We start from the raw sequence: 13568 nt of genomic DNA, 5'->3' as shown, positions 1-13568 counted from the left end.
GCTGGGTAATGGAGTCAATGGGAGCTCTGCGCACCAGCACATAGACAGAGCCAACAGACTCAAGACAGGAAGCTTGATTATGTGCACACACGCACACACACACACACACAGAAGCTGCACACTCAGCATGCACTCACAAGTTGCATTGCAATTGAAAGGACATTTCCTCTGTCTAACTTCCAAACTTGAAATTGTGATTTGATCCCATTTGGTGAGGAGCAAAATACACTGCTGGAATGTTTTGTTTGTTTTTTTAAAAAAGATGTATTTGTTTTAGTTTGAAAGTGAAATGTTATTACAATATGAATGATACTTCCTGTGAAAATGTTCAGTTGTCAGTGTCGTATCAGTGTATTTTCTTCTTCGTCTCAGTTTATTCCACTGTCGTCTTCCTCGCTCCTAATGAGATGTGTTCAAACTTAATGGGAATCAGTGTAAAGACCAGAAATGAAGTATTTTAACATGCAAAAAAATGTTGTGTACAAGGGATGTGAATGTGAAATATCCTTGTGTATATTAAAATTTAGGCAGCAATGTAAAGTGTGTTGTTGTTGATACATTTTGCCGTCGATTTTATTTCACTTTTTCTTCTTTTCAATCAAATTTTCTTCTTTTATTTTGCAAAGCCATTTCCTCTCATTCGATCTCATTCTCTCAGGACAGATGGACACAGGATTATCTGTGTGATTTTAGGCAAAGATTAGATAAGAGAGCAGATGCACTCAGTGGGAGAGTGTGGCAGCAACATGAACGTCACAATGTCAGGATGGTGGACCACTGTGTGTGTGTGTGTGTGCGTGTATGCTGTTATCAGTCAAGTTGCATGGATTCTACGTGTTCTGCACTGTAACCACTAGAGGGAGACAAATGAGCAAAAAATTGGCTAGAATCTTCTTTGTGGTCTTGTGATTGTAAATACTTTGTACCAACATTTTAATAACAACATCAATTTTGAAAGTATTGTATTCAAAACATATTTTTCAATTCATGGTGATACTTACAAAATACGGTGTATATTACAGTACTAATAAACGCTGAGTTAAGTGTATTCAAGTGTCGATAGAGTTCCCCAGAGACCACGCCTAACTATAAATCATTGCAATTTCTGATTGGACAGTTCATTTAAAAGTAGGTGGGATTAAAAGCCAAAACTCTTCTAGGATTCGACAAATTTGACGTCGGTTTTAAAGCCCTCGTTTGATTGGTGGTTTGGCGAGGGGATTAACGCAATGCTTTGGACCGCTTGAACTGCAGTGGAGGTTTAATGAGGACTTGTGTGAATTCCGGCTTTTATTTATTTGTAACCTTTAGCTAGTTGACATACGGTAGTCTGTGTAACTGTCGTCGTTTTCGACATTCAGCTGTAGCCAGAAAAAGGCTCGAGATCTTCTCTCAAAGTGTTTCTTCGTGTGGTTTGGGGAAGGAAATAGTCTGAGGCTAAAGCTATGTAGCAAGCTAATCTCATACATTTGCTAGTGACCTGTCAATTTACAAGCTCTTATTAATCATATACTAAGGTAAGGCTTGTTTTTTCCCTTTTTTTAACATAATATTGACTTTGGTGCAAGTCGTTAACGACAACAGTGACGTAACTGGAATCTAGTGTTAAAAGTTAAATTTGGGTCGCCATATCGACGGTGGATCGGATCAGATGCTATCAGCTTCACCTGCAGGTCAACAAAACGACGCTGTCGTTTGTTGTTGCTGACATTTTTGTTGTTTTGCTGTCAGTTTGCAGGCATGACCGAGTACAAGCTTGTGGTGGTCGGTGCTGGAGGCGTGGGCAAGAGTGCTCTCACCATCCAGCTCATCCAGAACCACTTTGTGGACGAATATGATCCAACCATCGAGGTGGGAAGGACGTTTACTGTTTTTGTGTTTTGAGTATTTGACTCGTGTGTGCCTAAACACGTCCTTTGTGGGTTAGGTGGTGCCTATTACAGTGCTTGACTCATCCCACAGCTGTTGGCAGCAGTTTTGATGTCATGGAAAGTTGTAACTGACTGTACTGTACGTGAAACAAGAAATATGACTAAAGTCTTGCGACACAGGGCTGAGTTAGCAGGGGACTTTATTGATAGAAATGAGTACAAAAAATCGAAGTAATCCATCAAGTCCAAAACATGGCTGCCTTGCTCACTTGAGAGTACATTTATGCAGAGAGAAGTCAAAAGAATCAGTAAAGGTCTCCTTTTATAGTTTTGTAGCAGTGCTGTTGGGCCAATACATTGTACATTTTATTGGCAAGGTTTGCTGACACTTTAACTGGTCGCGGCACAAAGCGTGAATGGCAATGAATACGTTTGCTAAAGCCCTCGCACACCCCTGTGTTGCTTGCAGGACTCCTACAGGAAGCAGGTGGTGATCGACGGAGAGACGTGTCTGTTGGACATCCTGGACACGGCAGGTCAGGAGGAGTACAGCGCCATGAGGGACCAGTACATGAGGACGGGGGAGGGCTTCCTCTGCGTGTACGCCATCAACAACACCAAGTCCTTTGAGGATGTTCACCTCTACAGGTACTGGGGCTGCAAACCATTAACCGATGCGACAGGCAAGAGATACGGCTGCATCGGTAGCAGCTTCCCGGATTGATAAGAATCAGCCATAAATCCTTAGATTAATCGATTGGAGAGGCACGCACCGGGTGTCGAAAGATTAGCAACTGTTTGACAGTCCGTGTCTTAAACAACGCGAGAGCCTGTGGAAGGATTGTCGTGCATGCTCCATAGATTACCGTGGTTGAAGACCAGAATGGCTGTAAATAGGAGCGGCGCGTACATTATAGCCATCTATCTCATTTATTTAGTATTGTGCAAAACTAAGGCAGCAACACATCAAATTAAAAGCACTAAATGAATACGGATGCACCAACCACCAGTATGAGCCTGGAGTTTGTTTTTCAGAGAGAAGGTTGTAGCCGTGGTTTGATGTGTGTGGGGGTGTGCTAGCATGAATGAACTTGCGGTTGTGGACCGAACAAATATGCACATTAGCACTCAGTAACGTCATCAAATCTTAACTTTATGCATTCCCACAAAGTGTCAGCCTTGGGAACCAAATACGAGGTGAAAGTAAAACGGGAAAGTGTATCAACTTTAACATAAAATTCATTGTCATTATTGTATGGTTTGTACACAGTATCGAGTCGTCCAGTTTTTAATATATCGTTTTTTAATCGTATTGAATCGTCTGTCACCAAGAAATGTACAACCCTAACAGGTACTTGAAGGCCACATTTCCATTAAGCCCTGATACGGCTTGCGTGTAGGCGGGGGGGTTGAAATCAGAGGTAGACGCTGTAGTCAGAATACGTCAATGACGTCAATGACATCATGCACTCAGACGTGCTAAAGGAACAACGAGTGTTTGAAAGTTCCTCCTCCTGCTCAGGATTCTTACTCTTAAGCGTTTGATATTGTGTGTGTGTTGTTTTTGGGAACATAGTCTCAACCAAAGACACCAAAATAGAACAAAACCTGCTCACGTTTTTCTTTATCCCTGTGAACTGAAAGTAATATAAAGTGTCAGAACAGACACGGACGGGTTTAGTTTGAATCTCCTTGGGTTATATTTGGACTTCTGATGCTTATTTGTTTAATTATTATGCATCTTTTAGGAAATTGTACAAAGGGGGGCTGACAGAGACTCTTATACAATTGTACAGACAATAATGCAGGTCATGTGACCAGATAAATGGGCGCTTTGCGTCACAAAACTAAGCAAGCAAATCATGCTAGTGGCTCACTATGGCGACACCTCTATGTCACTATGGCCAGCTCTCCATGGCAAGGAATTGATTGATTATTCGTTTGTGGAAGCATTTGTGCACTACTTGGCTGCAACCAGCATGGATGGAGTTGGGTGTAAAAGTAACATGAGCTTGCCTGTCATCTTCCTCGTGTGTCCTGCCCAGAGAGCAGATCAACAGGGTGAAGGACAGCGACAGTGTTCCCATGGTGCTGGTGGGCAACAAGAGCGACCTGAGCTCACGCTCGGTGGAGACACGACAAGCACAGGAGCTGGCCCGAAGCTACGGCGTGCCCTTTGTGGAGACCTCAGCCAAAACCAGACAGGTAGGTGGCAAAGATGGCCGCACGCGTATGTATTGTATGTTAGCGCACATGGTTGTTAAACTATTAGGACATCTGTGTTAATGTGCGCTAGCACGTCTTCCAAAGCATGTGGAGCACAGCCCAAATGTCACTTATGCCAGTGTCACCCTGTCGTTTTTTTTTTTTTTTTTTTTTTGGGGGGGGGGGGGGGTGGGGTGGGGGGTGGGGGGGGGGTTGTCTTTAGAAAACTATAAAGAGAGTCACATGAGCCTTTTTTAATACAAAAGAGTCCACAGTATCATTCAAGCGAACTTTTTGATAGGTTGTTCTGGCTTATGATTTAAATGAACAGGGCCTTCTGATGGTATTTAAGTGAGTAAATTATCCCAGGTCCTTAACAAGAGCAAGGAATCGAAATGAGGGGAAGCAGCTACGTATAAAGTGTAGGGTCCAGCGCTGAGGACGATATTAAACGGTTATGCTATCATGCATGGTCTGGATGAGGTGAGGCCGCCTGCACACATCAGGTTGCAAATACCAGGGTGAGTTTCCCTCGCCCCTGACTTCGAAGTCTCAGCATCAGCTGGGGAGACTTTTAAACGGAGTAGTCAGGTGGGTGGTGCACACACTTGAAACAGGAAAAGTGTGGTCTCGCACCCCCGTGGTAACTCTGATTTAAACAATATGTTCTCGGCAGGGTGTGGAGGAAGCATTCTACTCACTTGTACGAGAGATCCGAAGATACAAGGAGACCAACCGCAGCAACAAGAAGAGCAAGAAGAACACTCAGAGACGTTGTATGATACTATAGCAGCACACACGCACACACACTAGCCCCTCCCTTATGTCAGGTAGGTAACATGACCTGCGATGTATTCGTTCATTTCATGCTGTGAACTTTTCTTTTCTGAAGACCACTTCTTGTAACTAGCAGCATTCAATTACTTTTTTTTTATTTTAGGAAGAAAAAAACATGTATTAGTCGTTACAGTAAGTGGCGTGTGGCCTCACTTTGCACTGATGACTCATTCAGACTCAATGGGAACAGGCTGGTAACATTTGTTTTGATTTTTGACACAAATACATAAAATCTGTTTGATTTTTATTCTCCTGTGTCATTTCCCCCCCTCTAAAAGACCCTTCCATATTAATCACATTCCCTTCACTGACCCGTGACATCAGGTAGGCAAAAAGTAGCCTTAAGGGGGGGAACTTACTTATTGCTGGGTTTCATGTGACGTCACATCCCGTTGTTGTCAGCTCTTCTAAGAGATGGGGGGGGGGGGGGTTATGGTATATAAATAAGCATATTCGTAACTAGAAGTCATGTAAAATAAGAGCAAAAATGCCACATACATTCAGCCATCTCGCATGATGAAACGGTAACCATCATAACGGGGAAAAGTTCAGGGAAAAAAACGCAGAGAAGCCAGCTTTCTCGGCATTTGCTAACGCTGTCAGCTCTCGTCGAGCCAAGACGCGCTCCAGTTTACAGGGAGCAACAACAAGCACAATTTATACTAAAATTAAAGTTAAAACGTTGTTGGAACTCGAAACGTCCAGCGATACTCCACAGAGAAGGCGGGGTCCGGGGCCTCTCGCGCGAACTTCTGCTGAAACTTGGCTATGCAGCGAAACGATGAAGGACACGTACAAGAAGCAGCAGTCCATCCATCCATGCAGTCTGATTTGGTTATTTTCATTATTTTCATTATATCTGACGGTGAAGATAAGCTTTCACTGCTTTACGATCATGTTTTTAACAATTTTATGTCTTCATGCATCACACCATGTAAACCCACACAATTGGAGCAAATCATTTCAACGACATGCGCTGTTGTTCGCTTCAATTTCCAAAGTACAGCACGAGCATACGGAGTGTGAATGCGGCTGTAGCGTACACTTGCCGCCCGTCTGCTCACCGAACGTGGCGCAAACTGCCTAAAGGTCACGTGGTTGAAAGCCAGCAATTACGATATTTTGACAGTTCTGTTTATTTATTGTCCTGCTTGTACTGGAGAACACAACATAAACTTCAGTACATTTTGTCTAATTAAAAATTTGACTGAGCACCACGGATTCCAACAAACTGAAAAAAAATACAGAAAACTCATCTCCAAAACAGCAGCAATAGTATAGTTTAGTATTTAATTGTAACAGATGTTCACTGTGATGATTTACGAAAGTTGACGCACAACCTGTCTGCAGCTCAAGAGCGGCTTGAAAGTGAAAGTCACCACATTATTAGGTCAACCAATGTCACAGATCCTGTTCAGTGTGAAAAAACATAAAACGCTTAGTCATACTGGTACGCTATTGCCATTTTAATGACTAAAATCATCTCCAGTAAATTAAGGGCAGTTTAGAATGACCTTTTGAGTGTAAACGCACGAGCACCACAGCAAACACACATGGGGCAGGAAACCTAACGCTAACCTTGCACTTGAAGTCTTTAAAGTGTTAATCCTGTAATCCTTGAACTGAAATCCACCGACGAGTGTTGTCACCTGCTGTCTGGTGGCTGCTGCCACTTGTGGATGAAGTGGTATCATTGACTCTTAATTAATAGGCCAGTGATGGCGTCCTTTACACTACTACAGTCATTTGACGGATTTTTCTTTTTTTTTTTTTTTTTTTTTTTAGGAGAAAGCTCCCTCTAGTGGAGATGTAGAAGACATGTCTAAAGGCTGACGATATTCTTTTGGCCCCATTTGTAGTAAAATGATAACTGTCCTTGGTTTTACTGTGCCGTATAGTTATACACCCAATTTTTCATTCTGGATTATTGTATTCTTAACAGTCACATTTCTAAATGACTAAACTGGATAGACACGCATGCTAAGACCCTCCTGGAATTTACGCTCAACAAAACAAGCTCAACACTTGTTCAGATAATATTAGCGCTTCTTGGAGTGGCCTTTTATTGCGGCCAGCCTCAAGACCTAAATGCTAACACCCTTCTGGATTTACACTCAACACAAATATAAACGCAACAACAAAAGTGTTGTTAGCGCTTCTTGGAGTGACCTTTTATTGTGGCCAGCCTATGGCCCTATATGCTAACACCCTGCTGCATTTTACACTCAAAGCAATATAAACCCCAAAAGTTTATGTAAGTGTTCTTTTATTGTGTCCAGCCTAAGGCACACCTGTGCAATGATCATGCCATCTAATCAGCATCTTGATATGCCACACCTGTGAGGTGGGTGGATTATCTCACTAACGTTAATATACGTGCCTGGGCACATGTATTAACTCATAATTAGCTATAATTTTGTTTATTTGTTTTTCAGTGATTCATGATGATGAATATATTTCATATAGACAAATTTACGTATTTATAATTTCTTTTAAAAAATAATGTACTTACAAAGGTTAAAGGTTGTACATAAAACAACTTTTATTAAACAGTTATTTTAGTACACAATTACTGGAAATGCAGTTGAAATAAAGACGATTCAGACACATAAGTTAGTTTAGCTTATACACGTGACATGCAATAAATAACAAAGGCTCACTACTGTCTGATCTAATGTACTCCTGGTGTACATGATCCTACAAAGCGTAACAGCAGCAGTGTAAAATGATATCTCCTCCTTTGACAAGCACAAAGGCTAGTAGTGTAAAGAGTGGACTATCAACTGGTAATACAAAAATAGAACCAAGTAGCATTTATAGGACTTAAAACAGACAGCAAACACAACATTACTTCTTTTTTTTGTGTATCCCTCTTCCTTCAAATGCAAGAACTTCATCTGAGCAGCAGCAGTCATTACTTCTCTTTGTTTTATTTCTGGTGGGACAGAAATAAACTTGGCTCCGGAAGGCGATGTCTGCACAAAAAGGTATTTGTAAGAAAAAGAGGGCCGATGGAAAGGGGCCCCTGAGAAGATACAGCATCAGAATGGGATGTCTTGCTGGAAAGCACTGAGGACAACCGAGTAAAAAGTAGCTGCATGGAAGTAGTAGTGTGTTTGTTTGACTGCTGTTTCCCTGTCTGCCTCTTGAGCTTTTTAGCCATTTTCGTGGACAATCTGGTTGCCTAATAAAAGTCACAATAATAAAAATCACTTTTAAGGTCAAAGGCAATAATGTCTTCTCAGCAGGAAAGGAGTGTATCTTTGTAAACATGACTATTTACACCTGTTACAAAATGAGTGGCAAGTCTGGTTGTTGCTAAACGGCTAACAGCCGCTAAAGAAGCCCTCTGCCTCGGCGGCCTCCTTGAAAGTCACCGTCAGCGAGTTGATGGTCACTTTTGTCACGATCACCTTCGCAAGATGCTCCGCTGCAGCCGGAGGAGTCAGACCGCCTTCTGTTGTCGTGGTAACGCAGTGATTATCACTCACTGTCTCACCGCTTGCTACCACCGAGCTCAGGTGCACGCTGGGACTCTCCAGCTGTGACGCCGCCCCCTCCTCACCTGTGTCCCCGCCCACCTGATTGCCCGTGGCCAGCACTTCTCCTGCTCCATCGTCCAACCGTGAGGCACTGTCCTCCAATTGGTCACACACGACGTCTGCGCTCTCCTCCATCGCCTCCATCTCCAGGTCCTGTCGCTCCAGTGCCGGCGGCGAGCTGCACTCTGACTGACCTTCAAAGGGTGAAGAAAGATTTAAAAACCACAGGAAGGTCAAGTGTCACACTCGCAGTCAAAACAAACCATATAAGCTGTCTTCGCGTCTCTCGTCTGCGGTGCTTTCAGTCTCTTGCTTCTCCTCTTCTTCACTCATGTCTTCCCAGTCCGCCACCTTTTCCCTGCTCGGCCGGGCGACCGGCCTCCGCTTAGACACCTGCTGCTTGCTCCTCCTCCTCGCTGAGCGACAGTACGGGCCTCCATGCTCGCCGTTGTCCACATCCGTGCTCATGGAGCGGGTGAGCGAGAGGCGCAGCCGTGGAGGTTTGTCAGGAGGCTTGTGGGCGCTCCGGAGGTCCATGGCGAAAAGGTTCTGGAAAGAGAACCAGAAATGAAGACCTCATGTGCACCTTCATGGTCTGGTGAGATCCAATACAAAAATAACAACGCTCTTTTGATTGAGACTCAAAAAAAAACGACACTTTCATTTTTAACTCAGAACTTCCTCTATGCGCCTTCTCAAGATTCAAGATTCAAGAGAGTTTTATTGTCATGTGCGTGGTAAAACAGCAGTTCTACCATGCAATGAAAATCTTATTCTGTTCATTCTCCCAAGAAAAGAAAGAAAACACAAGAAAGACAAAGAAACACACAAACATATATACCAATAAATTAGCAACAAAAACAGAAGAGACATTAATACAAATAAATAATACAAATAAATAAATAAAGTGCTATGAGTGTGTGCTTGTGTTGCGTGCGGCGTGTGCGAGTGCTTCGTTGAGAAGCCTGATGGCCTGTGGGTAAAAGCTGTTTGCCAGCCTTGTGGTCCTGGACTTCAAACTCCTGTAGCGTCTGCCTGACGGTAGGAGTGTGAATAATGAGTGTTGTGGATGTGTGCTGTCCTTGATGAGGTTGTGTGTTCTGCGTAGGACTCTAGTTTTATAAATGTCTTGCAGTGAGGGGAGGGCTGCCCCAACAATGTTCTGTGAGGTCTTGATCACCCGCTGGAGTGCCTTCCTATCACGTGTTGTACAGTTACCGTACCAAACAGTGATGGAGGCGGTAAGGACACTTTCCATAGTGCATCTGTAGAAGCAACTCAGGATTGTGGTGGACATGCCAAATTTCCTCAGTCTTCTCAGGAAGTACAGTCTCCTTTGGGACTTCTTCAGAATTTGTTGGGTGTTGTGAGACCAGGTGAGGTCCTCGCTGATGTGTGTGCCAAGGAACTTGAAGGTTTTCACCCTCTCTACCTCTACCTCTACCTCAGTCTAGTCCACGTTCCGCCGCCGTCTTCACACAGTGTGGTCGCTTACCGCATCCACTATTGCCTAGGTTCCCAAAGCGGGTACGTGAATAAAAGTGAAAAACAATTAGCGCCCAATACTCACAATTGTGAGCGCACCGTCTTAGCAGAAAGAAGGAAGAAGACACGGCATGAAGTTCTTCATTGCTCTGTGTGACTTATACGAATAAGTAAGTAAGTTGGATGATTATGTTGTCAATTAAGAGAAATAAGAGTTTAATGTTGAAGGTTTAACTTATTTTGTGAAAACCTGTCAATGTATGTGCGTATCAGGACGACACAGCGGAGATTCCCCTGAAAATGAGGTTTCATTGCTGTATTTTGGATACCGCTTTATCGCGTTTGTTCAACTTTCTCTTTCAATTTGGTATCAAATTAATACGCAGATTTAAATCATAGCGATTGCAAGAGGACGAAAGTGAAGCTCAAGTTCAACCCATTCAAAGGGAAGGATCCTAACATGCGGCAAAAATAAAAGATATGTCGGACAAATACTGACATACTTTATTCACCTCCAAGAGAAATTCACATCTTATCTGTTTATCAGTGCTCATGTCAAACATTTTTGAACCAGAATTACTATAAAATTACTTAACCAATTAATCATGTTTAATATTTCAATTTCATGAAATGTAAAAATGGTTTCCTTTTAAGTCAAATGTCTGAAGGAGTACGCGACTGTGAAAAGTTTGGGAACCACTGCACTATTGCAACTCTCTCCTCTTTCTTCTCCTCTACAAACGTCGACAGCAACTTCACTGACTCCCTGTCAGGAAAAGAACTGATGACAAACCCGTCCTGTACCTTCAAGGCTGTGCACAGCCTCATGCCTCGCACTGTCCTTCATTTATTCCTGACATGTTGATTTTATCCGCAGCTTCTAAAAGTCCTTGAGTGTCAAGATAGTCGCTTACCGTGTGACCGTACATTTGCAGAGGAATAAAGAATATATATACTCTACCCGCAGGACAAGACTTCTGGGTCGGAGACCTTTCCTGCGATAGGCCAGAGCTCGGATCTTCTCCTGACTGCCACCGAAGGAGACGAGGAAAAATCACACAGTGTGAGTGGCCCACAGCAACAGTTCACCATCGATGACCCAAAAACAACCATACTCACTTCTCCTCGTAGGCATGGACCAAGCGAGGGTCCAAAATATTGTCCTCGGGCTCCCAAGTGCTGTACCTACCAACACACACACATGATCATCAATTTCCCTGCCCATCATCATCATCATCATCATGGTGACCATGCCGGAAATGGGATGAAGTCACTGGATAATGACTCAGCGCTGACTCACTTGGGGGGCCATCCCTGCCACTTCAGTAGGTACTCCACGTTACCCTGCACACAGCAAGTGTGGAACATGTTTTATTTCGACATGCAACCATACAACGTGGATTTCTATTCTGGCTTGTCTCCTGTGTGTGTGTGTGTGATGTCACGTGTGGTTTTGTCTATTAGTTTGTCAACTTTGCATTCAGTAGTAACTTTCAGGCAAAGGTTTGCAAAAAGTCCAGGAAAAAGAGTTGAAAAAGCTTTCAATGGGAATTACCAGGCCTTTTTGGAAATGAATGAGAACATCAAAAGAATTTGCAGGAAATAATTAAAATGTGATGTAGAATTCTTTTGTTTATGTGTAACATTCGTGGTGTAGTTTTACTGGTTATTCTTTGTATACCACGTTGTTGCAGACCACAGAAAAAGAGCATGAAGATCACAGCCTGTCACCATTTGTTCATTCAATTCTATTCCATTTCTTTCTATAGCGCCAAATATATCTGATGGCACTTCATACATGGAGGTCACACTCACAGATGAAAACAGAGAACCAACGGAAACCCCACATGAGCGAGCACTTGCCAACGAAGGCAAAGAAAAACTCCCCCAGGGGAAGAAACATTGAACAGAACCTGGGCTCTGTGGGGCGGCCGTCTGTCTCGACAGGTTGGGTAAAGATATTGTTAGCTGTGATCAACAACGTGTTTTAAAAGGGGTGCTAGAGCACACACACGGCCTGGCACATGTCCTGGTGTATGTGCGTACGTTCATGAGGACATGCTCTTCTGTAAAGACGTCCTTTTCCAGGATAATCAATTATATAATCATATAATTATGAATTTCATATATCAAACTATGATGTTTTGTTGTGTGCTTATGGCGGTTTATGTCAGGACCGAAAAGTTTGGGAACTACTGCCCTAATCTAATAAATCTAACACTAGCTCCACCCCAACACTCTTGACTCTTTAAGTGTTTCTTTTTCTGGGAATGACTTTAGTGGGCAACAAATATATATTTGATGTACTTCATGCAGGAAATGTACTTCATTGTGATGTGAGCACCACACTTCACATCTGGTTTGCTAACAGTCCATTTTTTGTCACAGATGCAGTAGGTATACATAAACATTATGTTTGATGATGTACATTATGTACTTACAGAACGTGCATGATCAAGTGGGGGTGGGGTGTTCTACCCCCACCCCCCGAGAAATGACGTCAGTCAGCGTCCCCATTCTTTATTTGACCTGACGTCACATGGTCACACGAGCCGGGCGCTTTTCTTCCACGCACGCACGCACACTTCTAGAACCGTACACCGTGTGCTCTGATAGGCGGGGCCACGGGAAGGCGTAAACAACGTGCTGCGTGTTGCGCAACCGTCACGTCATTGTGGAACAATTGGAAACTGACGTACGTTGCGCTGTAATCGTGAAATAACTTTTGAACAAATATACTGTATATCGTAAAGATTTTCGTATACTGCGCTATTCCGTTTAAAGAAAATAAAAATAATGCGAGTGCTAATCGGACACCATCACGCCGCGCACTAAACAGTCCACACACACACACACACACACACACACACCCCTCTCCATCACAGTGCACTACATCTGCGTGGGATCCTCCACAAACAAGCATCTCAACTTTACTCTCCCAGAATTCAAAACACACTTTGTATGTGGTTGTGTGCACGAGTAAATGACAAGTGTATGGCCTAGTTTGTGTTGGCCGTGGACGCTCCTCCACCACTGTGGTGGTGGGGGGGGGGAGCAGATGGAAAATAAGTTATGTAAGTTTCGTGGAGTGGATGAAAGTGTCGGTGCTCACCTTTCGGACTCTCTTCTTGGTGATGGACTCCACTGCGAACACTTGGTCTCCGATGGATGACAGCTCCATGCCCGCGCTGAACAACCTGGCTGTGTCCAATAGGCGGGGAATAGAAGGGCGAGGATAAAGAATAAAGTCACAAGAATAAAGTGCCCCTTCAGGAGACCCAAATCCCCCCGAGGCCGCGCGCTGCGTGGTTGTCGTCCTGCAAAGTGTCCTCCTGGCTCACTTTTTCAAATCTGCGACACATCAACACGGGACGACGCGCTGCTTTAAGTCGCGCGCGCGCCTCCGACGCCATTACGTAGGGCCGAGCCCCCAAATGCGTGGCTGCGTTCGCGGGGCCGCGCACGTAAATAAGAGCAAGTGCAGAAAGAGAGGGAGGGAGGCGGCTCCATTGGACAAGGTCAGTGTGCACATTAGGGAGGAGGGTGACTTTTGAAGAGGACAGTGCTATTTTAGAAATATGTACACAACAAAAACGACAAGATTGTTTTGTACCGAGTCAGCCCTACA

General features: G+C 43.7%; 2 protein-coding genes across 2 annotated transcripts; one reads left to right on the top strand and one right to left on the bottom strand.

The window, feature by feature from the left end:
- Nucleotides 1-1222: 1222 nt before the first annotated feature.
- On the top strand, nt 1223-5154 carry zgc:55558 (GTPase KRas). The gene is made up of 5 exons (XM_054760471.1): nt 1223-1517; nt 1732-1851; nt 2341-2519; nt 3917-4076; nt 4753-5154. The coding sequence occupies exons 2-5, from the start codon at nt 1741-1743 to the stop codon at nt 4864-4866; spliced, it is 564 nt and encodes a 187-aa protein (XP_054616446.1). The 5' UTR covers nt 1223-1517; nt 1732-1740; the 3' UTR covers nt 4867-5154.
- A 2276-nt stretch (nt 5155-7430) lies between these two features.
- On the bottom strand, nt 7431-13386 carry cbx7a (chromobox homolog 7a). Its single transcript, XM_054760147.1, has 6 exons — nt 13053-13386; nt 11241-11284; nt 11060-11125; nt 10902-10968; nt 8719-9004; nt 7431-8649 (listed from the first exon to the last, which is right to left on the bottom strand). The coding sequence occupies exons 1-6, from the start codon at nt 13119-13121 to the stop codon at nt 8240-8242; spliced, it is 942 nt and encodes a 313-aa protein (XP_054616122.1). The 5' UTR covers nt 13122-13386; the 3' UTR covers nt 7431-8239.
- Nucleotides 13387-13568: the final 182 nt, after the last annotated feature.

Source organism: Dunckerocampus dactyliophorus, chromosome 18 (assembly GCF_027744805.1).
Source record: "Dunckerocampus dactyliophorus isolate RoL2022-P2 chromosome 18, RoL_Ddac_1.1, whole genome shotgun sequence".
Classification (NCBI taxonomy): Eukaryota; Metazoa; Chordata; class Actinopteri; order Syngnathiformes; family Syngnathidae; genus Dunckerocampus; species Dunckerocampus dactyliophorus.
The sequence above is the reverse complement of the archived record's forward strand: the minus strand, read 5'-3'. Positions and strand labels throughout refer to the sequence as shown.

What these genes read in the sequence shown, in the direction of transcription:
- cbx7a (XM_054760147.1), bottom strand. Translation starts at nt 13,121, where the DNA reads ATGGAGCTGTCATCCATCGGAGACCAAGTGTTCGCAGTGGAGTCCATC. An exon ending in TGGCAGGGATGGCCCCCCAA is followed by an intron (nt 11,126 to 11,240) that starts GTGAGTCAGCGC and finishes GTGTGTTGGTAG; the next exon opens with GTACAGCACTTGGGAGCCCG. An exon ending in CCAGAAGTCTTGTCCTGCGG is followed by an intron (nt 9,005 to 10,901) that starts GTAGAGTATATA and finishes TTCTCTTTCCAG; the next exon opens with AACCTTTTCGCCATGGACCT.
- zgc:55558 (XM_054760471.1), top strand. Translation starts at nt 1,741, where the DNA reads ATGACCGAGTACAAGCTTGTGGTGGTCGGTGCTGGAGGCGTGGGCAAG. An exon ending in AATATGATCCAACCATCGAG is followed by an intron (nt 1,852 to 2,340) that starts GTGGGAAGGACG and finishes TGTTGCTTGCAG; the next exon opens with GACTCCTACAGGAAGCAGGT. An exon ending in GAGGATGTTCACCTCTACAG is followed by an intron (nt 2,520 to 3,916) that starts GTACTGGGGCTG and finishes TGTCCTGCCCAG; the next exon opens with AGAGCAGATCAACAGGGTGA.